Source organism: Heliangelus exortis, chromosome 1, assembly GCF_036169615.1.
Source record: "Heliangelus exortis chromosome 1, bHelExo1.hap1, whole genome shotgun sequence".
NCBI lineage: Eukaryota > Metazoa > Chordata > Aves > Apodiformes > Trochilidae > Heliangelus > Heliangelus exortis.
Genome location: NC_092422.1, coordinates 137,284,752 through 137,310,334, shown reverse-complemented (window position 1 = coordinate 137,310,334; position 25,583 = coordinate 137,284,752). Strand labels below are relative to the sequence as shown.

Sequence of the window (25,583 nt, the reverse complement as noted above, 5' to 3'; positions counted from 1 at the left end):
AAAGTTTCCCCGGGGGACGCGCGGAGCCCCCCCGCCACCTGCGCCCCCCGCCCTGGGCTGCCATTGGCCGAGGTGCCTACCGAAGCCCGATAGGCACAAACAGCGTTGCTAAGTGGATGCTTATTCCACCCCCCACCCCCTTTCTTTTTATTTTTTCCCAGCCCCCCCATTTTTTTTGTCTGTCCCTGCCCCCCCCTCCCCTCCCCCCTCCCCCTCTTCACTACTTCTTCGGATGAGAGCGCGGGTTCACTCGCACCGTGCCCGCCGCTCCGCTGCCGCCGCTCCGCCCTGCTCCGCCGCTCCCCGCGGGAAGCTGCGCGGGTCGGGCGTGGAGCCGTCCCGCGTCGGCCATGGCCTAAAGTGGGGCCGGGGCAGAAGATGAGTTTCCCCGCGGAGGACGGCGTGGGCAGCCTCTGCCACAAGGCGCTGCAGATCATCTCGGAGCTGTGCTTGGGAGGGCAGGTGGAGCGGGAGAAGTGCGCCGGCATCTTTCCTTTGGAGACCTCACGTCAGGGCATCGGCGGCACAGGTACAGGTACCGGTACCAGACCAGCTGCCGCCCCACCGGCCGCCACCGCCAGCGGGCTCGTCCTGCTGCCGCGGCGGGGCGGGCAGCACCGGCGTGGGAGGCTGGAGAGCTCAACTTTTTCCTTTTCCTTCCCTGCGTGCGGAGGGGGCGGAAGGGGGGTGGGGGGAGCAGTCACACAGCCCGGTTTAAAATTCGTCTCCCTCTGGCAGCCCGCAGAGGCTCCCGCGCCCTGGAAGCAGCGAGGGGAAGCGACGGGATCGCAGAGCCCCATCCGCAGGGTGACCCCAATGCTTGGGGTGGGGACCAGCGCGCCGGGAGACACGGGGTAAAAATTGGGCGGCGGGCAGGGGTGCAAACATGGGGACCGGGAGCGAGGAAAGGCGCCTACGGGAAAGAAATCGCCTCCGACGTGCGAGCCCCGCCGTCGGCTGGAGTCGGTCCCTTTCCCCCACAGCTCCCTCGTTTTCCCGCCGCAGCTCCGTTTCGACAAGGTTTTTCCCCGCGGTGGAACTTGATGCAAAGCTCAGTCCAAGGGCGTTGTGGGGCCGTGCTAGCGGGCAGCAGGGCGGAGGGCTGTGTCCTGCCTGGGTAGCATTTTCCTCGTTTGTGCTCCGTCGCCCTTTCTCTTCTTCCCTGGCCTTTCTTCTATGTCCAGCGTGACGGGGCTGACGGCTCCGAGCGCACGGCGAGAGTACGGGGTGGGGGGCGAGGTGATCGGGAAGCTCCCCGAGAGACGGTGGGGCCGTGGGAAGGGTGGGCGGGTGGGCAGCCGAATCAGCTCGGGGTGCATCCCGGGCTGGGGGCACAGCTCAGCACAAAGCCTCACTCAGCTCAGGCTTTGTATTTCATCCGTGAGATGAAACTTGACAGAGGGGGCTTTGAGATATTTTGTATTTCATCCGTGAGATTAAACTTAACAGAAGGGGGTTTGAGACACGTTGCAGCCCTTCCCGTTAATCGCTGGGGACGGTGGAGGAGCTTTCTGGCAGCCGGTGGGAACCTGTAGAGTAAGGGCAGCCCTCTGGTCCGGTCCGGTCCGGTCCGGTCCTACCTGGCCCAGGAACTGTTTGGGAGAAGTGTTTGTGTGTGAGGAAGGGCCGTGGGTGCTACTTTACCTATTCAGTAGCCAGAAAAATTGTCGGAACCAGGATCTCGAATCCTAATGGTGGCGTCTTCGGACACTGATTTCAGATTGTCAGGACCTTTCGGAGCGGCTCCGCGGTGTTGTGTTGTTCTTTGCAGTATTCTCTGGACCCCTTGCTTATTGGGGTCCTTACTGGGACTTATTTTTGTATGCAGTGTAAATTAAATACATTAACACCAAGTCATGAAAAGCAGCAGGTCCTCAGCGTGTGCCCCAGATGCCCTGTTGCTACCGCCGCAGCTGTCACTTTTTTTTTTTTTTTTTTTTTCTCATCCTCTATTTCCCTCAGATTTACAGAAAATCCCGGGGTGTTAGTAGTATTTCGGAACTAAAAAGTGTTGTCTGAAACAGACGAGTCTCCGGTCAGTCTCCGGTACCTGCATGGTTGTCCCAGGGCTTTGCGCTAGAGGCGAGTGCTGAATTTCCAGCCGGTGAAGGTGGGCGCGTCCCGCAGCCGCAATAATAGTGGGGGGGGTCAATCGTGCCCGGTCCGACCCGGTCCAACCCAACCTGGAAACACTCCTCCCGCCACGGTGGACCCTTCCTCCGACGGGGCAGCAAGTGGGGGGGGTGGCGAGGTTTTTAGCGTGCTTCCAGCGCTACGGACCTTGGATTTGTCGTGCTTTGTGGTGCCGAGTGTATTTTGACTGTGCACTGTGTTGGTTGCCTTGGTCTGAGTCGTGGAAGGTTGCATGAAAATAAAATAACCCCACGGACCTGAGAAAACTGACCTCTGAAAAGATTATTTTCTCAATATTATTTTTAGAGAGTACCGCACAAGAAGTTCAGTGTTATGTGTCATGTAAAAAAAAAAACAAACAATAAAAAACCTAAGTTGATTTATAAACAGGTGGGACATCAGGGATACAAAAATGTCCTAAGAGGTAAGCCAAGGGTTGCTGTTTAGAAAATCTCAATCTTCAGCTCTTGCCCTGGTATTGCACTGTGTACTGTAACAGCATCATTTTAGACTTTTTGTTTGTTTTCTTGTTGTTGTTTCATTTTCATGTGTAACCTAAAAAACCCCCCTATCTAACTTTTAATTGTTGTATTAGAAAAAATCTGGTATTTAAGAGAACAGGGGCTTGAGCCACTGTGTTCCACATCTCAGCTGAGTTCCTAAGTCACACTTTTTCCCCCTTGAAAGGCACCCTGGTTTGGGCCAGGATAAAGTGAATTTTCTGTCTTGTAATTTTGCTTTCAGCTAAGTCTCTCATAAGTAGCTGTACTTGCTAAAACTAGCAGCAAGTTTCTCAATCAGTGTTTACTTCTAGGACTGATAACACTCAATGTTTGTAGTTATGGCTAGAGACTGGTGTGCAGAACCAAGGACACTACTTGGTTCTGGGGAACATCTTATGTTCTGGAAAGAGAAGATTAGTAAAGAGGTCACAACTGTGACCCTTTTCTAGGGAGGAGCAGACAAGACAATTCACCAAAATGGTGAGTATTGCATTCCAAACCATTATTGGATGATGGGTGTCAACTTTATTGGCACACATACTAAATCAAACATTAGTGGCACTGCCAGTGAGCATCCATTAACACTTTCTGGCTCCAGAAGAGAACAGACACACTGGCATTGCTGATAATTGGCAATATTTGCATATCTAAACACTTGGATAGACAAGACAGAAATATCATTCACATGAACATTATGAACTGAAAGATTGTAAATACAGTGTCCAAGCTGAGAGAAAAGTGGTCATGGAAAGGTGAATCATGCCATCTTTTCTGCTCTCCAAGTGCACTTAGAGTTTCTTATCCTCCCTACAGACAAAGTTTATGTTCACAGTGCTGAACATCCATAGTTCCTGTTCATTAAAGGCAGAAATGTTAAGGGTTCTCCACCATCATTCTGAGAATCAAGCCATAAATGTTTGTGTTTTCTGAAATTTTCAGTGTCTCATACCTAAGGTGGTAGCATTTGGTGTCAGAGTCCGTATCATGTAGCCCTATCCCTCTGCGACTGAGTAAATTCTGAACAGCTCTGGTGTCGTGTGGCTATAACTGTGTGGTAGAGAGAAGGAATGGCTAATTTAGCCCTTCCAGTTTTGCTGTATCTCCCAAATGATAATGCAGGAAACATTTTCCCAGCATGTGAGCACTCTGGGTGATGTGCATCATGGAACCAGTTCAGCTCTTTGCTCTCCAGCTACAGCAGTGCATTGGGAATTAACTCCTGCAAAAAGCACTGAAGTGAGCGGAGAAGAAAATACTGTAGTTAGGGTATGAAGATACTTGAGTTGTAAGGAGGACTTCTGGAAGATGCAGAGGAGATGAAAGACTTATACAACTACTATGGTGTATTGTTATGTTATAGAAGAACATATAAACTTCCAGTTAAAATCTAAAAAGCAAATAGTCCAAGAGGCAGTATAAAGAGGACAGAGAAGAAAGTAATAGTTGGCTCTATAAAGATAACATATTCTCTCTAAATGGTGGGTTCATTCAGTTTTCCTCATCTCAAAAAAATGCCTAAAAAGTGTTACAAAGGAAGCATGAAAAGTCACTAATGAGGTTTCCTTGGAGAAAAGAAGTCTAAAAGATGAAGAGACACATATATAGAAAGAATAGCACAAGTACCAGTTAAAAAAGTAAGAGTACATGGCAAAAAGGAAAGAAGACCATTTCTATTTACTACAAGAATAAAAACATATTTTGGAAGTTGAAAATATTAAAAAGGCAACTAGGACTGCTTTGTTATGGTTGGTCATGGTGGTAGGTGTGACAATGGCTTTCTATTCAGCAAGACTGAAAAGCAGCCAAGCTCCTCAGGGGAATGAGCAACTTGAAATAAAAGATGCACCACCCAGTTACAGGCTCAAAGTAAAATATTGGCCTCATGACCCATTGGCGAAGAGGCTGGGCACTGATTTTTTTGATAGCATATGGGTCTGGGTTTGAGAAAGAAGTGCAACAAGTATAACAAAATCAGAGAAGAGGGAGCCAGGAACATGATCAGAATGAAAAATGACAAATATAGCTTTGGGAAGGCAAAGTACAAAAAAATGTTGCAACAAAACAGAAATGAGACCTATTTAGTATTGCTGCTAACCAGAAAAATAACTTCCATGTGTTTGATTCCCCTTACTCTAAGAGAAATCAGAATTTGGACGTTCTTTGTTGACAAACAGGATTTCATCAAAGTAATGGCTGAGTATTTTTTTCCCTCTCGGTGACAACACCATCACCTTAGGACCCTCAATTACTGATTACTGCTTGGGTCAAGAAGGGGTAATCATATTTAGTGTAATGCATAATTAATCTATGGAAATCTAAGTAATGAATCTTAGTGAGATAAATAATTTTGCAAATTTCTAAGAGCTTTAAACAATTAACAGATAAGACATCTGCTGTTGTGTTTTCTGCCCTGGTAATTACATGGACTATTAATTCTCTCAACCTAGGGTAATGCTCAAGAGAAAAAATTAAGAAGCTGTTTACATTTATAGTACTTTCGTATAGTCAGATGACTATGTAAGTCTTCTTCTAAAGCGTAAATATTTTTGGCAAAATACTGAAATAGATATGCAACTGTTTTGTTTTGGTTGCTGGTTTGGGGTTTTTTACACCTCCTTTATTTTCGGTATTTGGGCAAAATGATTAAGATGTTTGTCAAATAAAAAGAGTTGAGGTGGAAAGTGGTAGCTGCATGTGCTGGATTGTACCTAAGAAAAATTATCTAGAAGTGTCCAAAATTCACATATGCAGCTTGGTAATAGCTATATTTTGACTCAGGTTATCAGATTAATAAAGGACTGTAATTAATATTTGCCAGTTGGGTATCTCTCATTTTCCAAGGAACCAAGCACATCAGAGCCTCACTTGGGAGCATTTCTGAAGGTTAAGTCATTAAGCCAATTGCATTGAGTGTAATGAGAGGAGCTTTTGCATCCTGCTCTGGGGACACATGTTTAAAATTAGTTATATGTCCTCTGAAAATGGTGGGCACTTTCTGCTGTCTTTGCTTTTATTTTTTAGGCACTACTGGTCCTGTGAAACTTCACTGTCTCATTATCAGTTCTTGTGAGGAACTGAGGCTTATAACAGAGCTAGGAATCTAGTTTCTTCCCTTCCAGGAGGGCATTTTTTAGCCATCTAGAGTGGCTAAGAGCGTTCTAGAGAGTGACGTTCCTCTTTTTCTGTTGCTCGTCAGACAACAAATATTTTTAAGTTTTAAGACCATAAAAAGAGCATCAGCTTCTACAGGATATTTTTTAATTCAATTATTACTGTAAAAGTTTAGCCTAGCAAGTTTGTAACCCTACCCCTGACTTACAGTTTACTATAGAAGTATAGAGGGACTAAGAAAACACTGGAGCATCTTGTGCATGGCCATTCTATAAATTAGTCTCACTCTTCCCTGAGGAGCAGGGAGTATCTTGTGTTTGCAAGTTCTTCTCAACTGTGCCAAAGCAAATATGAATGTGAAGACTATTGTCATCCTTGTAAGATTGTCTGACAAGAAAGGAACATTTTTCTTCATGAGAAAGAAAGTAACTGTTGTGGGAACCAATTGAACAGTCTGTTATAGTGAAATGTGATAAAATTAAATAATAAACATTTGGACAGTTAACAGACCAATCAAATTATTTGTGATACAGCTCTTCACCTGGTCAGAATAAAGTTGTTACCTGAGGAAAATACAAGTTTGGAGGGGAAAGAGTGCACTGTTACTGAAAAATATGCTTTCTAAAATCAGCTTTAACAAGCTGAGAAAAGCAGAAATGTATCTTAATTCATCAGCATAAAGGTAGAACAGAGGGGTAAACATACCACAGAGACCAGATGTATTTACAGTTAATGTGAAGGCAGTCACAACAATGCAAAAGTGTTCAACATGCAGACATCAGTGATGCACAGTAAAAACAAGATTTTTACAAAATTGTCTTTTGCCATACAAGTTTTGCAAAGAAATACAAACTAAAAATACAGAAATGGTTATAACAGCTGGAGGATAAATCTTAATGATGATAGAGACACCGTTTCTGCTGGGTCTCATCAGATGTGTGAGATGTTCCTTATATAATGCTGAGTAAGAAATAACATGAGCATGACAATTCGAAAAATGACACTTGAACCGTGTGAACCTTGTTACAGTTCTGGTATGCTTATGAATAATGGCAGTCCAGTGAGTTTATGATGTGTTTTGAGTCCATTTTTATGTCTGAAAGAGAATAATGAGGTCTACTTGCAGATTCTTACAGAGACCACCTTGCAAGTGTGCGAGCAGAATGGGAGCAAGACAAAAGCTGGTTTTTTGTTTACTGGAAAGCAAGGGAGGTAGATACATGTTGAGAAGAGATGGGAGTTACCTCCTAATGAGATTAAGTTAATACCTAGGAAAAAACCTAGGGAGTTAATACCTAGGAAAGTAGGTAAGTCAGAAACAGCTTTGGAAGCGGAACCTAATTTATATTTGTTGTGTTAGAGAGGAAAGTCCAACCTTCAGTGAAACATCTTTTGTTTCCTATACTCTAGGTCAAACATAATGACCCAATAAGGCAAAATTGACAGCTATCTTTTCTAGTTACATATAGCTCCCAAGTCATGTACTGAGGTTTATGAATACACAGCTGTTGTGGCTAATTCCTTACGATTTCTGGAAAGCGAGGAGAAAGCTAATAAGCTCTTGAGAAACACCCAGTAGCTGCTTTACATCATGTAATCTCAAGTCCTCTACATGGAGTTTGAAATGGCAAAGAAGAACATTCCATTTGTGGTTGGACAGACAGAGATTATCAGATTCATTAATAAATTTAAAAAAAAAAACCAAAAAACCTTCAAGAAAATTATTCCAACATGAGATTAATGTTTTTATGTGCTGTAATCGTATAGTAAACCAGTGGTAGCTGATTTTATTTGATTCCCTTAAAGTAAAGACCCATGCTACCTAAGAGCTCTGATAGCATTAAGTGATATACCAGCCAGTAGATGGTGATGGTATTTTAAACAAATTCAGATACCAGGTTGGATTAACAGCATAGGAAGGAACATATTCATGATAGGACTAGAGTTGAAAGACTTGAGGAAGACCTTCAAGGTATTTTTTTCTATGAGAAAAAAAGAGATCACATGTAGACTTCTAAGTGATAAGCTGGTTGTGCCCTTTGAAATTTAAGTCAGGTTTTTTGAGAAGTTCATGTTATGAGAGAAAACACAAGACTCTGCACCTGCTCCTTTCTAAGGCATGCTAGAGCATTATATTCCCATCTGCAGGGATTTGGATGAAACAGAGGTAGTTGTGAAAGATCTGCTAATGGCAAGTGGTAATGAGCACCAGCAACTTTTTATGTTCTTCAGATTTCCCCAAGGAGCAACGAACAGCAGATTGGATGGGTTGGACCAACTGGGTCATATACATGGGAATAAGGGAGATTTATTGGACCCAGACTTTTTATAATCGATGAAGCTCCCACTTCCCTCTAAATCCTAGAAAACCAGAGACATTAATTTGTCTGATTTAGCTGACTCCTTATATTCCATACACGAGTTCCCTTTAGAGTGGTCTCTATGGAAAGGGTGAAGTTCCTTGTCTCTGATGAACCAGAGAAAAAAATTAAAAGTTAAAAGTATGTTTTAAAAAAGTGACAGAGATATTGTACTTCAAATATTTAAGAGAGCTAAGATCAGATATAGACAGAGAGGTGGGTCAAAAGAAAATATAACCCCCTGCTATTCCAGGTGCTCCTTTTCCCTTGTTCCTTTGCTGCCAAGAGTATCTTTTCTTTCACATCAGATGTGTGCCTGCCCCTTATACACATAGGCAGCTACATCTCAGCACTGTCTGATCCCTCTCTATTCAATGCCATGGATTTATGGAGTATGTTTTCCTGAAGATAAGCATTAAGGGGTACATGCTCTCAGGGAGATGACTGAAATGTAAATGAACTCAATTTATTTTGGAAATGGAAGTCTGCCAATGTACATGTTTGCAAATGGATTAGTGGGCAGAACTTTTCTGAGGCAAGTTTCAAACTGCTAAGTGGTGGAAGCCTTAGTACAGAAGCCATTGTTCAAAACATTCCCTAGCATCCAGACAAAGAAAGATGAGGTTGCATCTGAAGTACTTGCCTAATATAAAGACTTACCTATCAAGGAGCCTCTTATGATAGAAATGTTTCTGAGGATATTTCTAAAAAATGCAGATAGATTTTGAGGTAAATAGAATTCATGTACTTCTCAAATTGACTTGCCTTTCTCAAATGAGAAATACAATTTTTTCCAAAATTCCATACCTTGAAAGAGTAGTTTTAAATAGAAAATTTCAGTTTTGAAATTTTATCAGGACTATGAAGATGACATTAAGGCAAGAGGTCAGTAAATGAAGACCAGTACAAGTGAAATGGTAACTCCATTGAAGTTGCCATAAGATTTCCCACTGGTCAGAAGGGGGAGGTGAAAAAGAGGATTTTCTTCATATTCCTGAGTTTACCCAGCTTGAAAATAGAAATGGCCAAAGCATAAGCATGGTTGCCCAGATGAATACACAGAAGGATATCCTGATCTGTGCAGGTGTATACTATTGAAGACAAGCTGCCATTGCCAGTTCACAAAAGGAGTTGAAAAATGACTTCTTGTAGTTCAAGATTATTTTTCTCTTCCTTCTACTGGGACCCATGAGAACACCATTTACAATGTTGGCAATTAGTGTCCCAGCGGAGTGACTATATTCTCCTTCTGCCTCTCAAAACAGGCATCTTTGAATTTGTCACCAGTTATACTTCTTTAAATAATATGTGAAATATATGAAATGCAACTCTGCCCTGATGACATTTCCATTCTTCTGTACCTATTTTCTTTCTGAGCCAGAATTTGAAGAAACTCCTAGTCTGCAGAACTGTCTCTTAATGCTTTGTATTCTTAAAACAAGATTCCCATAAAATGTTAACATCAGATAAATAAACCAATAATAAGGTAATATAAAATAAATAAATAATAAGGTAAATAACAAGCAAAGGATCTGGGATGCTCAGTTTGACTGCTCTTATAGAGATTATTTGGGTATTCACATACAGCAAATATCTTGTAATTGCTCAATTGAGGAGGAAATGAACCAATATGCTTTTTATGTCAATTGCTATTTAGCAATGTAGTAGTAGTAAATGTAATTAAATACTTTTTTTTCCATAATGAGCTGTTTTTTGGCCAAATTCCTGGCAATGAAAATATTTAATGTTTCACTTCAAGTATTCATTGTATTATGAAATACAATGTGTGAGGTTTGTTAATCTATTAGTAAAATTGCAAAAATTGAAACTATAATTTGGACAACTGTTTGCAGAATTAACTCCTTTTCTTAGCTCTTGACATTTCAGATACGATTTTTATGGTTGTAAGATGTATTTTCTGTAAAGATTCTGGGAGTGAATTAGAATTGGAAATGGTTCAATGGAAATACAGAATAAAAACTTAGAGAAAGCTAAAGTATGGGAGTAGTCATTGAAAGGAGACACCAATTTATTTGAAGGGTTGAAAAATGTCTTGCAGTGAACAACTTGAAATAGAATGGGATAGAGATGCTTTGATGGAATGTTTTTTCAGCTGATAGTATCTATTCATCAAATTGCAATGCTGCTGGAAGGGATCAATTTTCGTATTTCTGGTTTTGAAATGTTTCCAGCATTTTCAAAGTTGTTAAAACGTCCTGTTCCAACATTTTCTAAATGATAAAGAAACACAATTTTCAGTTTTAAAAGCCTTCCTCTCAAAATGTAACCTAATTATATGAACCATCTCTAAGCTGAGATGGAAATATTGCAAGTAACCCAAAATTGACTTGCTTTTTGGTGGTTGGGTTGGTGGGTTGGTTGTGCTTTTTGTTTGTTTGTTTAATTTAGTTTATTTCTGATAGATCACAGTTCTGCTTCTTGTCAGGCTTTGAGAGTGGAAAAATATTTTGCCTGGCTTGACTCTAAATTTAGTTGGTTCAATTTATCAGAATGGTTCCTTAATTATCTCCTCCTGTATTAATACATTAAAATCCCTGATGACCTCTGGCACTGAGGCCACCTCATCTGTAAGAGCCTCTCCCCATGATCTTAAGGTCTGTCACCTGGTGAAACAGAAAGGCCACATCCAAACCAACTCTTAAGAATTATCATTGGTGAATTGTATTACATGATCCATGCTTAGGAAGTGGATAGGAGAGTATGAACTGGCCCTATTTAAAACTCTCCCAGAAACTGGTAGAGGCAAATGAGTTTCAAGGGCTGGGTTTGTTTCCCAGCACAGTTTATTCTACCGGTGTTTTGACAGGCGTGTCTTGTGAAGAACATCATGTCTTTTAATCTCTCAAACAGAGACAGGAAAGAAGCACTGACTGCAAATTAGAACTACAAAATTATAAATTAAAAAATACAGATTTGCAGCAGAGTGTTTAACCATTAGAAACAAGCTGTAAACTCAGCAGCTCTTAATGTTGCCTCTTGTCAAGAGGGTACAGTTTGCTTTAGAACATCCACAAACCAAGTAAAAATTACTGGGCTCAGGAAGGATATTGGGGTAAATGGCAGATTAAAACAAATAGCCTAATAATCTCTACTGAGGACAAATTATCTAGAAAAATTATATGAAAAAGTATCGTTTGCTTGTGTCACATTATTAGATATAATTATGCATCAATTAATTGTACGGAAATTTGCCATGTGAGTTTCTCATTAGGCTGACACGTATATCCCAAGGGCTACATTTTGACCTTTAACTGTAGGCAGAAAAGGAGGACACCTTTCTCAGGACTGGAAGGAAATATTCAAGGCAGGGCAGTAGTTTGTGCCAGACTCTTTAAATCAAGAAGCTCATCCTCAACCAATTCCCTCATGACTCCAGCTAAGATGTATTTGAAGTAAGGCTGAGCAGAACTATGTCTTTCAAATCTCCAGACTACAAACATTTCATATTTCCTTTTGCTAGTTCTCATGCATTTTCATGTTGAATTGGCCTTAAGACCAGTGTTTGTTACTGAGAGACCTATCTCAATATTATAGATTAAGAAAGAAAATATTCCCAAATTTTGGATGTGAATCTTCACCTCTTGAAGGAACTTGTGAGTTACATTTTGTTGTTCCATGGAGATAATAGATAATAGATACATGGAGATAATAGATACATAGAAGACAATTTTTCTTCCTGTAATCCACTGGGAAAAATATGCTCAGATTCTTGTTGCACTTTTCCACTGGTTCAGTTTAGTAGCCTGAAGCTAAGGATACAAAATATTAGCTGCTAAACTGTCAAAACTTGTTGTAACAAGCAGCAGCAGCCATTGCTTGAGGGATGTTTAAGCAGGGTTTATTAAATACTTTTAAAGCATGCAAAAGGCTCTTTAAAAAAAAAAAAAAAAAAAAAAAAAAAAAAAAAGGATTTTTTTAGTTATATTATATATTATTACATGGTACTGGAAAAATCAAACTGAAACATGTCATGTTGAATAAAACTCCTAATTAGGGCTCAACTGGCATTTCTTCTGATCCTTCATCTCCTAAAATACAAATGTTTTCACAGAATTATGTTGGTGTCAAATCCATTCTCCTATCTTTGGCTGTGCTATTGGATATGTTAACTAATTGTGGCAGAAGAAGACAAATACAGGGCAGCAGAGGTAGCTAAGTGTATAGTATGGTCTCTGTACAACTCTGGGTGTTGCAGAGTATGCTCTGAAGCCATCTACGTTTTCAGAGCAGAATTTTAGATACCGATGTACTGATGTTCTGTCTTGGTCTAAGTCAGTCTTGCTGCAGAGCATAAAATTTAACCTTAGAAATTTCTTATTTATGACAGACTACATCCTATCCCTATTTATGCCACTTAAGCTTTAACGTGCTTCTGATGCAGTTAACACACAGAGTCAAAGATTTGGCAAGTACTGAATAAATTTTTGTATCAGCCTGGCAGTTTAGAACTGGTTTATTTTCATATACACTTATATGTGAAAGTGTTGACTACCTTTGACAACAATGGCTGGGTGCATTTGGGACCACTTGAGTAGTCTTTTACTCCCTGGGAAGTCTGAGTTCATGGCTAGGGGGACAGACACTGGTTGCTGGCCTGAACAGCAATGGATGAATTATTTGTGAAGTAGGTATTAGAAAGTGATAACATTATAAAGGTACAGGCTTAGATATCAAAAAGAGAAAAATAAAACAACACATTAAATAGGACTTTAAAGCTTCATGCAAGAAAATTATCAAAATGGTTCTATCTCCTTACCTGTGTCATTTTTAATATTTTTTTCTCTCTCTCTGTTTGTCTGTCATGATGATCTTTTTTCTAATTCCTTGCAGACATCTCAGTCAGTCTGTTAGCAGTAGTCGTCAGCTTCTGTGGGCTTGCCTTGCTGGTTGTCTCGCTTTTTGTCTTTTGGAAGTTGTGTTGGCCCTGCTGGAAGAGCAAACCCCTCACTTCCAATGCCAGTAATGTCCCACAAAGCAACTCCGGCGCTCCTACAGAGGTTATGGAGACCAGTGAGAAAAAGGAAGTTAAAGAAAATGGGAAAGCTACAACCAAGGTACTTGAAGCTGCGCTGAAAATTAGCCACACTTCACCTGATATACCAGCAGAGGTCCAGAATGCACTGAAAGAGCATCTGATCAGACATGCACGCATGCAGAGGCAGATCACTGAGCCCACATCATCATCAAGGTAAGTCCGGGGTGCTTGTGTATGCAGCACATTCCCTGGGAACAGGTAGAGCCAGAACAGACTGCTGGAAATTTCCAGGATCCTGGATTATGCTCTGGCTTCGTAGAAGTAATAAGTGAAAGAGCAGTCACATGAAGGCAAAGCCTCTGAGTCCTTTCAACAAAACATTCTGAAACATACAGTGTACATATGAAGATCAAATCTGTCTTCTACTACTTTTTAAAATATATATGTTACTACTTTAAGCATTTCCATTTTAGGTTTTGCTTATAGAAAGGTCTATTTCACTGTTATTTTTTAAAGTACTGAAAGTTTAGCTTTTCACAGAGAGATTTTTGTAGATACAGCAGTAGCTCTAGCAGATGAAAGTTTCTCTCTTCTCTAAATAAATGATAGATTTGTTGTTGATGGCACATTTTTTTAGGATATGGTTTGCCTTACAAAGGAATTAAAAATCCTAGTCTAAGAATGTAGATCTTTATGGACTGATCTTAAAGCAATAAAGGTTTATATAGGTCCTTAAGCAAATTGGAAGCAAATAGTATTTCTGAAGTGATTTCTTTGTATTAAAGTGAAGGACAAACTTCTTTTGTCTCAGTTACTGATTCGTATTGAGAAGCAGTAAGAATGTGTGCTGTGACCTGTAGTTTCAAACGACATTTTCTTCAAATACTGTCAGCATATTTAATGCATGGAAACCAATCTGTGAACTGCAAAAATCACTTTCTATGTGAAGAAAAAAAAAATAAAAATGGGAGAGGCATACTTTAGAAAAAAAGGAATTGGAAAATGAAGGCTCAAGGAGGCACCTGCAGTGTTGCATAATGCTAGAAGAACACAATCGTGTATAGGAAGTAGCTTTACTTCAGTAGAACACTTGCTACCAAAGTAAAACAAAACAAACAAACAAAATAAAAGTTCAGAAAGCTCACATTAATAATTGCAGGCACAAGCCTGGAGAAGACACCTGCTTTACTTTGGTGGGCACCTACTTTTCTGGCATTCTGAGTCCCTAAGATAGAGTTTTGCCATCTCAGTGTCACTCACTGTGGTATGAAGTGCTTTTTCACATCTATTCCAACACTGTGGCACAGCCAACAGGCGACCACAGGAGGGTCCCAAAAATGAGAGGACTCCAGCCAGGGCAGATCTAACTGGCTTTAGCAGCTTAACCATCTCTGGAATGATGAGACTGTACAGCTGGCTTTAAACCCCATTGCCTGGGCTATGCCTGGCTTCAGCTACTGTATCCATCTGCTAAGAGAGGGAGAACCATATCCAAGCCACACTGACGAACATTTCCAAAATACTGAGAAGACAACTTTGAAATTGTAACAGTTTACTAAATCCTATAAACAGAGGGCCAAAATTGATACAGCTTAGCATGACAAAGATGTTGCACAAGTTGTTATTACCTAGTAGAATATTAATGGAAAGAGTTTTATGCATCATTCAGCAACAGGTGAATCTGTAGGTAATTAGACTGATTTCCTGAAGAGACAAAAGAAACAGCTGGCTGACAAATGGGCTTTAATACTCCCTGTTGTACTATAGGGGGGGAAGAAGTTCCAGGGACATGATCCAGAGCTACTTCAGCCTGTGAAATTATTCCCACAGATCTTTAGAGTGACTTGGACTGGGACCTAAATGCACATAAGGTATCTCTGAAGCCAAGGAGATTTTTACAAAATTAAAACATGCAATCAATCCTACTCTCTCTGCACATCTTGGTAAATTTTAAGGGAGCTTTTTCTTTTTATCAGCTCTAGATTACTAGGGGCAAATATGTCCTATGAGGGATGGTTCCTTTGCTTTGTGTAAACAGGGCTGTCCAACCTTAGCAAATTTATACCACGGTGTTTGAAGGCATCACCTTCATTTACAGTTTGCTGGAAAACTATACACCCTTACTACAAAACATATTTAGAATGAGACATATCTTTAAAACTACCCAGAAACAGTCCTTTCTGTGTTTATAAATGCATCTTTTTCTATACCCCTGCCTGCTTCAAGTGAGTCTTAACCATCTGACAACCCATATTAATTATTGCTGCCAAGTATGTCACGTATGAGACAAAGGTTCAAGATTCTGACCAGCTTTCCAAATATCTCTTACATTGTGTTGCATAATGCTGGATCACAAAGATACTAAAAACTGTCTCTGATGACCTTCATTGGGGACCTCTAAATAAAGGGGAACCATTAGCAGACACAAAGATAGAATAGCTTTCTCCTGCACCACCCTGAATGCAGCACTGCCTTGTGTATGCAGGAGTCCTGAGAGACCCATATGTACCATCTCTTAGCTGTATTCCACTGGCAAAGGATCTAAGAGAAATCTTTGCTGTCTGGATAGCTTGCTTCACACTGGTCTCACCTGAGCTGTGACAAAGAAGAGGGTTATAACCTGTTCTCTGATAGGTTCTCAAAGCCATTAACTCTTGATAAAAAAGACAGCATCATGCTGAGTCATTGTAATTGAAGCACAAGGATTTTAAGAAGCCAATCAGAGCAATAATAAAATGTGCCTGATCACTTTTTATAGGCACTCATATCATGAAGACATGTTAGTGTAGGGAAATGAAGAATCTCTGCTTAACCAAAACTCTTATAATTTTCATAGTTTCCAATAATATAGAAAGACCTGCTTGTTTGGTTGGATTTTTGAAAAAAACCCTCTTCAATCCTTGGTCCCAGTTAGCCAGTAAACTACAACAGAAGAAGCCCTGTAACAGTGGTGCTCAGTTACAAATATTTTTGCTCTGTGTTACTGAAAACCACTGTTCCCAGTACTTTGTGAAAGTGTTCTGTAGCATAGTTTATTGCTTCTATGATATTGCTTCCTTCAAATATTCATCTGTATTTTCAAAGGACATGCTTTCAAAGGAGATGAGCTTGTCATTCAGCTCTGCAAACAGCAAATCATTTCCCAAGAGGCACAAATGTAAAAGTGAGTGGTTCAGGAATGTTAAGGCTATAGAAAACGAAGCAGATCTGTTGACTTTAGTGATTGCAGGGAGAAGACAGCAGCTTCTGTTCTGTCTAAGTGCTTCAAGTGTTGGTATCTGCTCTTTGGTTTGGTTCAGAAGATTGATCTAAATTCACCTTGGAAAGCTAGTCCAGTGCCACCACTTATAAATATCAAGTCATATTATAAATAAGCAGCGTGTCCTTCTCTTTTGTCTTATATGTGGCAATCTTAATGAGTTAGAAATCAGCTTCATGCTATCATTATTCCTATGCAAGCAGAATTTTTTAATTACATATTTACTTACATATTTACTTACATATTTACTGTTCCTCAAAATTTATTTGTTCTTAGTCATGGAAGGCATGTCTGTTACAGGACTACTACATACAAACCAGTATGAGTTTAAATACCTGGATTTGGACAAGTTAGTAGCTTCACAGCATTTTCACAACCTGGTTACCTGACACCCTTGTACTTCATTATCACAGTCATTAGTTCCTTTGTTATTGCAGAACAAAGGAAGATAAATATGTTGCCATGACAACTATGAAGTATCTTAATAATTAACAGACCAATTAGCTATCTTGGTGAAATGATGTGACTCAGAACAGATTCTAGGCACTATGTAATTAGGACTTGAGCTCACTACAGCAAAAGTGCTGCTGGTTCCCAAGGGAAACAGCCATCCAGCTGCAGTTTTACTCAGTGACATATTGCAACAATGACTGTGCTCACAATAGGATCTTATGTGCATAAAGTTCAAAAATTTAAAAGAAGGCTGGGACCTTTTTTTTTTTATATATATTACTTCCACAAGTATTTTCTCGTTTCTTCACAGATACAAGAAAAGTCAAAGAAAACAGAATTTGTGGTGTATCTTTTTTCACTCCAGCTGGAAATGTCATACATTTACCTTCCCTGTTTCCCCTGCATAGGCAGTTTTCTCTTCTGCATGTCTAGGGCAGGGCTTGAACATGATTATCAGGGCATCACAGTACTACAGCTGCAAGTGCAAAACCTGTCTGCACAGATTTCATTACCACAGATAGAAATAGCAGTAGTGTAGGTCTTCCTGGGCTTCGTTATGAGAAAAAGATACTTGAGAGCTAGTGCTTAAATTGCTCCATGCCCACATTTTTATTGCCACTACATTTTGGCTGGAGTTAAGTTTCTTCCCTGTGTTTAGCACACCTATGAAGCTGGACTTATCAGAGGACACAGGCACAAGGACAGCCCTGAAACTGCCAGAGGACAATATTGTACTTTTTTGACTAGTTTAGACCTTTCCACTCCTCACTCCATTCCAACGTGTACATCGTATACAATGAATTTAGAGAATTTTAACATTTTAGAGAAAAGAAAATCTTTCAACTGTTCTTCCTGTAAAAAAAAAAAAAAGAAAAAACTAAAAAAAAGTAGAATATGTTATGACAGTGGTATATTGGTATATTGTCCATCTAAATTTGAGATCAGAACACCTGGATTTTTTTTGAGCTGCTTCAGATCTAGACTATCTCCCTCCCCTCTCCCTGTGCAGTAATAGTACTGCTCCCTGCACCTACCAGTACTAAAGAATCAAAGGGGAAATGTTCTTGTCTGTTATTTAATGGCTGCTGATTGCCCTCTTGTATCTCTGCTCAGCTGAACTTCAGTAGTTTGTTACTTCATGCCTTCCACAACCACTTCACATACAGAAAAATACAAATAATATCTATGAAATGAGTCCTGGTTGCTTTCAAATGGACACTTTGCATTTCTGATTCGAAGAAAGAAACACACAGCTGTGGCACCTCTTGTTTTCAGAACACAACACCACAGGGAAACTAAGCAATAAGGCAAAGTTGCATTTGGCCTTAATAAGCAATTGATTGCAAAAACCAGAGGAAATTCTGACAATTAAATTGTTTTTTAATGGCAACTAAGCATGCTCACAGAAGGAGGTAGTGAGCTTTGCCAGTACAGATTGTTGGTGTACTGAAGTACCAAGGAAATGTGAAAATGTCCAAAAAATAAACTGGACAGTGCAGACATAATGGCTTCTTCTGATGATCAGTTCTATGAAAGCTTTTTGTCCGGTGTTTTTCTAGTATTGTAAGGCTCTGTGGCATACCAGAGGTCTGATTTCACTCTTAGTAGGAAAGGAGAAATTTTTATCCATGTTCATATGTCAAGATAAGACCATAAATATATGTACGCAACACCGTATGCAGAACTGCAAGGACTGAAGCATGTTTTTTTCTTGGTAGGAGTATGGGAATCAGCTATCTAATACACTACTCAGCAGAATGTGAGAACAGAAGGAAAAAACACCTATTACAGAAAAATGTTGAAAAAAAAATTGAAATGTATTGCAGCAAGAACAAACTGTTCCCAGTGAGACTGGAGAGCACAGTGTGTACCCTGGTGTAGCAAATACCAAGCAGGTGTATATAAAAGGTTGTAGGATGGCAAAGCACTATGCTGAAAACCTCCAGACATAGGTTTGCATGGCCTGTTCAGGTCTTTGATGGTGATCAAGCAATATCTAAATGAAAAACCACCCAAGAATGTCTCCCAACCCCATGAAGTACAGGTGACAATTCTGCAAGGGATTTTTTTTTCTGCCTCATTACTTTATTCGGACCCTGGCACAGTGGGACCAAGCACTGTTGGAACCACCAAGTTATTTTGTGATTCTATTTCAGCTGCATAGGCTAAAAACAAAGTTATAAATATATATATTGCCAGGACAATGAGAGTCTCTCAGGCCAACAGGTTCTTCTGAATTGTCATTTTATCTCAAGGGTGTTTTAATGTTTAAAAAAATATTTGGAAGAGGGGGGCTTATTTTAAAGAGAGGAATCCTTGATTATTTGTTTTTCTTGTACTTTCTACTTGGTATTAGCCAGGTCTTTTCCTAGAGATAACCATGGCTCATTTTGTGTGTGTGTGTGTGTCTGTGTGTGTGTGTGCAGGCACAATTCTTTCAGGAGGCACTTGCCAAGGCAGATGCAAGTGTCCAGTGTTGATTTTAACATGGGGACAGATCCGATTTTGCAAAGGGGAGAGACAACAACCAGCATTGGGAGAATAAAACCAGAGCTCTACAAACAGAAATCCGTGGATTCTGATGGGCAACAAGAAGATGTGAAAACATGTGGAAAACTTAACTTCAGTCTCCGGTATGATTATGAGAATGAACTTCTGGCTGTCACAATTATCAAAGCCTTAGATCTGCCTGCTAAAGACTTCACAGGAACATCCGACCCCTACGTAAAGATTTATCTGCTCCCAGATAGGAAAAAGAAGTTTCAGACACGAGTTCACAGAAAGACATTAAATCCTGTCTTTGATGAAACCTTTCAGTTCCCCGTAGCCTATGATCAACTCAGCAACAGGAAATTGCATTTCAGTGTTTATGATTTTGACAGATTTTCTAGGCATGACATGATTGGGGAAGTTATTCTTGATAACTTTTTTGAAGTCTCAGATCTCTCCAGGGAAGCCAATGTATGGAAAGACATCCACTGTGCCACCACAGTAAGTAATGTTTTCCAAAAATATTAATACGATATTTTCATTTCTCTTTTGCAGTTTGTGGAAAAACGTACTGTTTGTCAGCAGAGTCTGTAAGAAAAGGAAAAAAAAGAAAAAAATAAACAGTTGTTAATATTTCAATATTTTCCTTTGAGCATAGAGAATAAGATGCTTAGGAAGCTATAAAATTTAATTTAAAAAAATTCTTCTGAGAATAAACCATCACCTTTATGGCTCACTGTGCAAATATATATGATATTTCTAAATTAAATAGATCATCACAAAAGTCACTGCTTAATAAGAACAATTATAATTTTCCTGTTAGCAAAATACCCTGTCCTTCAAAACAGACTTATATTAAGGAACAGGATCCATCTTGCTCTTTTTAGCTGATTTGCCTAGGCTGTGAATCTTGAGATGTTAGAGAGAGAGGCTAAAAATTCTTGAAGTCTAAAATGTTCTTTGCTGGCTGCCCTGTGCTTAGGGTCCCCACCAGATGCGCCAGTGCTGCTGCTGGTTACTAGCAAAATTCAAGAGGCACAAGTATGTAGAGTTAGGAAATACAAATTATTTGATTATAGCTTCAAGCAAGGAAGCCTGTGCATGGATGATGAGATGCATCACTGGCTACCTGGGGGAAAACCTTGTCTTTACTGTCTTTGAAATCCAAAATCATCTTCCCTGGCTGGACTTTGGGGGTGAAAAAATAAATTAAGTGGTGGGGTGTGTTGGGTCTGTTTGTTTGTTTGACTTTTTTTTTTTTAGCAGCTGTGCTATATGTATAGAAGTCTTCCCATCCCTTTCTCTGTTGAGATATCCAAAACAGTCTGAATCATCCCTGGGTTTGAGCATGGGCTGGATTTCCACAGCAGGGATGAACAGAGAACAGAGCAATACTAGACACTGCTTCAGTGACAGAAGGTTCATCCCATCCCCTCAAGAGTGCCAGGGACTTCCCATGCCTCTTTTCCCAAATGTTTTCATGCCAGACAGGCAAGCATAGGTCTGCATGACTTGGAGAAGAAAGAGGACTGGTATTTCCTCACCAGTTTGAGCATAAGCAATGTGTTACCCTAAGAAGAAGAAATCATAGAGACTGGAGAATAGCAGAGATGGGTTTTGAGTGTGAATTCACACACACAAGAAAAGCTGTTTATTTTAACTGCTGGGTCTACTAAAGTGGTTTGAACAGCCTCTGGCACACCCCCAGAAAGGCACATCTGGATAGCTTAGTTTGATCAAGCTCAGATTGCAGGTAAATTTAAGAACTGCGTTCTCAAGCTTAAAGCTGAATCTGTATTTAAGGTCTTAGAACAATAGCCAAGTAACAGTTTTCAAAGTTTATTCTAGCTTTGCTATTATCTTTAATACTTTAGTAATTATTTATATGCAGACTAATCCTTTGCACCAGATGGATGTGTGAAAGTTTTAGCTGATAACTAGAAGGGTTTCAGTAAATTATAGTCCATGGACAGGTTTCAAGGAGATTAAAATGCCTCCCAAATTTTGCAGTTGGGAGACTTACTAACATAGAACAGGATGAAAATGGTTGCTAATCTTGGAGATGAAATCTAATTCAAGTTTCTTCCTCACTAAGGGTTATTACATGCAGTGATAGTGCTTAAATCACTCTGCTCGTGTTTTTACTATATTTGCAGTTTAAGAGAAAGCATGAAGCTTTTGGATTGCAGCCTTTCAAGCCAATATAGTTAACAGTATTCCATGTATGTAAATAAGTTGTGCCCACTTAAACCGTTAACAATAACCACATACAATTGACATATCTTCTAGTATTGGGTGACTGCATCAGCCTTCACAAACCTTTACTCTCTTCTCACAAAATTATGTAAGAAACTGATTGAATTTATTTTTTCCTGGCAAAATGAAGCCCTCCTATAAGATGTCCTGTCACTATATGTGCAATGTACTGCCTTGTCTTCTACTTCTGTCTCATACAGATCAAAATTCATTAGTAATAAAGGTCTCTAGTTCTGCCATTTCAGAAACTGTAAAATGAGGGAGTCAGTCTTTCACAGGATGAAACAGTGCCTTAACATGTTAATCAGTGGGCAATTATAGTCTTAAGCACCAGACTTAAAGTTTACCAAAGTCCTAAACTAGCAGTTAAATAGCTAACTAATGCTTGCCAAAGTCAGTTGGACTTGGAGTAAGCCTTGAAAACAAAAGATTCAGCTGGTTCTACAATTAGTGAAAAATAACTGTACTCTAGGCAAGTATGCTTTGGTGTTCATAAAGAACCTTTAAAAAAGAAATGTCCCAGTGTGAAGGTCCTTTTTGTACACACTAGAGCACAGGAACCAAGATGCCATTCTGCAAAACTCTTTCCTGAATGTTTTTTTCTTCTTTACCTCCAGTCTCCCTTATTCTATATTCTGTGAACTTTTTTCAGGCTTTTGTTCAGGCTTGTTTCTTACACCCAGTGGTTTGCTCATGCTTGTTAAATGATAAATAGCAGAGAAGGGTAGAAATGATAGGTGAAAGGATTATTGCAAAACTTATAAAACACAGCAGAAGCAGCACCCCCTCACCTTTGGGTCTTTTACATCTCTTCTATAGACAAGAATTTTCCATTCAAAAGTTAGAGTGAGGGAAACAACCATTCCTATTGCCTGCTTGGAAAGAACCTATATTAGTGACACAAGACTCTGCAGTCTTGGAGTTGAACATGTACAGGGCAAGATTCACCAAGGAAATGACTGTAACATTTTAGCAGTGAAAGAGGTTACTACAGGAGATCCAGACATTCTCTGCTATGCAAATACTCTCTGCCAGTACCCAATTTTTCAGAGTTGCTTGCACAGTTTTTATTTGGTACAGGAAATACAGTCTGGGCAAAATCAGATTTTATGATCTCACTGAGTCCTTTTGACCATAAAACAATTTATTGTTTGGGAATCCGCACTTTTAATATTTTTTTTTTTTTCCCCCTGTAAAAATAATTTGAAACTACCTTATGCAAGTGCAGGACTGGCCTCCGCACTTGCCCACTTTGATTCTTACAATTTTGAACTTTTGATATTTACTAATTTTTTGTATTTTGCATTTCATTCCCTTAATTTTTCATTCATATCATTGTTTCTCTGATATATGTTGTGTTCAGAACCCCCAGCTGTTGTAAAAGACATAGCAGGTACCCGTTATAAGTGTTAAAACATTTTAATTTCTCAATATTAAATTATCAAGGTAAATTTGGTATAAAAATAGTTGTGTAAAAGTAGTATTCTAGATATGTGGTAGCACTAGTATCCACATTTTTTCAATAAATAATCCATCATTTACTTCTGCTTGTTTGATTAATAAATAAAAAAAAAAACAAACTTCAAGCAGCAGTTTTAGATCACCTGTGAAGTTTGGTCAGTATATGGCAATATTTTAATTCTTAATACACTTTAGGAAATTAATTCATAGCATCAGAGGTAAATAAATAATATTGACTGGATTATTTAGCAAACATATCTAGCTTCTGTTTTTGCAAAATTCTTGTGAGATTTGCATGTGTTTCTGAGGTTTTCCTACTGTCAAAATATACCACATACATTAAAAAAAAACCAATTAATTAATTAGAATCACAAGCACTTAGGTGAAAATATTGTCTTGTAGAATTGTTTAGACAAGCAGACTACCTCTTGCTATCCGGCATTTTATGGATGTACACATTTATAACTTCCTATTACATATTTTTAAATGATTGATTGCTTTGGAAATCTCTGCCTCTTAACATTTTCTTTCTAAACATGTTCTGTGTACTCTTTCAGTGTGACCAATTATAGGCAACTAAACAATAGGAAAAAAAAAAAATAAAGAGGGCTCAGAATTTAGATGAAAACTGTTTCCAGCACAGTTGTAGTCTCTTGGGGATGTTAGTCATGGAGCTGCCAGGTATTTGTGTCCTCTTCCATTATCTCATGTAGATGGATGGAACTTGATTATTATTCAGTTTTCCAACACCAGGCATTTCAGTGCTGCAGTTTTCTCATTTGTGAAGTAGGACATAAAAGGTTTGTAAGGACACAGACTTCTGTGATGGACATGATGTGTGATTGCTGTTTCTAAAGCACATGGAACATAAGTAAATAGCTTTGTTTGGCAAGACAGAACTGCTTAGATACCTTTTTTAAAATAAATGTTACCGTAACATTAGTCTCAGCAGATCTATCTCAAACACTTGTAAGAGGGGGATCCTACACAGGTAATCCTGCTTGCTGTTGGCTTCTGATATGGGAAGAAAATATTCTGATTTCCTGATCCAACTAGAATGAACCCCACACCTGCAATTTTCCCAAAGAACTTACGGCATTGTTTTTTATTTAATTTTCTCCATATTTTGCTAATGTGTAAGTGGAAGAAAAAAAAAAAAAAGGCACATTACACCTTCTTCTGAGTAAGGCAATAGTGGTATAGAGCTGAGAAAGATTTGTCTAACAGCAGCCAACTTTGAGGCCACATTGTAAGTACTGTCTTATTCTTTAGTGTTCAAAGAGTTGTGCTATCAGGAAATGTTTTATCACCAGTAATGTAGGTTGGTAGTGTTCTTGGAGAACAAGCCCTATGAGGAGTATCTGAGGGAACTGTGGTTGTTTAGTCTGAAGAAAAGGAGGCTGAGGAGAGACCTTTTCACTCCCTACAACTATCTGAAAGGAGGCTGTAGAGAGGTGGCGGTTGGTCTCCCTACTAAAAAGTAACAGGACAAGAGGAAATGGATTGAGTTGCACCAGGTGAAGTTTAGATTAGATATTAGAAGAAACTTCTAAAATGAAAAGGTAATTAAGCACAGGAATAGGCTGCCCAGGGAGGTGATTGAATCACCATCCAGATAGGTGTTTAAAAGACATATAGATGTGGTGCTTAGGGACATGATTTAAGCTCTAGACTTGATAGAGTTAAGGTGTGGTTGGACTCAATAACTTTGGAGGTCTTTTCCAACCAGAATGATTCTGTGATTTAGGGACTATGCTCTAATATTACCCATCCTTATCAGAATGGACTTAGCTTATTGCTGTTTCTGGGAAAAGTTTTGACATAATGCTAACATATGTGAAAGAATGAAGGCTTGTCAGCACAGAAATGTTAATCATCCACATAATGGGAACAGCCCCTTTAAAGCCAAGAATCGCTGGCACCTGTCATTTCTAATCAGGGTTGGTGATATAAAGAATTCACAAATCACCTGCTGCTGAATAGATGAAAGAATGCTCTGGGTCCGTCTTCTCAGGAAACATGTTGAGGTTTTTCATTTAGGTCTGGGATCACTTAGGGTCTCAGTGATAACTAGAAAAGATTTTTGAGAAAGGAAGGGTTTCTGTCCAGTTACAGAAAGGTTTCTGTCATTATTGAATGTTTCTTTTCACTTGAAATGACACATTATTTTAATATTCTGTTTTGCTACCTTGACTCTACCTTAAAAGTAAGAAAGATTAGATGAATGAAGAATATGGTTTCCTCAAGGGAATTAATATCTCTGATTCCAGGTGCTACTGCAGTAGCTATGCTAAGGTTCACATCTTGACTGACCTGTGCCTGAAGTTCTCTCTGAGTTTCTCACTGCAAATAGTTTCTCTGAGGCTCAAGAAATGCATCCTGATATGGGAAGCCATACACATTTTAATTTGTTTGCGTGCCTGTAGATACTATGGTTAGTTCACAAAATTACCTCTGCTCTGAGATGTTCTGAAGCAGAAATGCTTCTTGCTGTCTGGCAAAATGAAACTGCATCTCTGGTGCACAAGACAGATGGTTAAATACAGAGACAGAGTGAAAAA

The 25,583-nt window shown here is 39.4% G+C and overlaps 1 protein-coding gene across 1 annotated transcript in view; it reads left to right on the top strand.

Annotated features, from left to right (window-relative positions):
• Positions 1-257: 257 nt before the first annotated feature.
• Positions 258-25,583, top strand: part of SYT10 (synaptotagmin 10) — a 37,039-nt gene continuing 11,713 nt past the window's right edge. Inside the window, exons 1-3 of the mRNA XM_071726924.1 lie at positions 258-529; positions 12,959-13,316; positions 19,242-19,806. Of these exons, the coding sequence (XP_071583025.1) occupies positions 379-529; positions 12,959-13,316; positions 19,242-19,806 (1,074 nt within the window). The 5' untranslated portion in view covers positions 258-378. The remainder of the gene's footprint in view (positions 530-12,958; positions 13,317-19,241; positions 19,807-25,583) is intronic.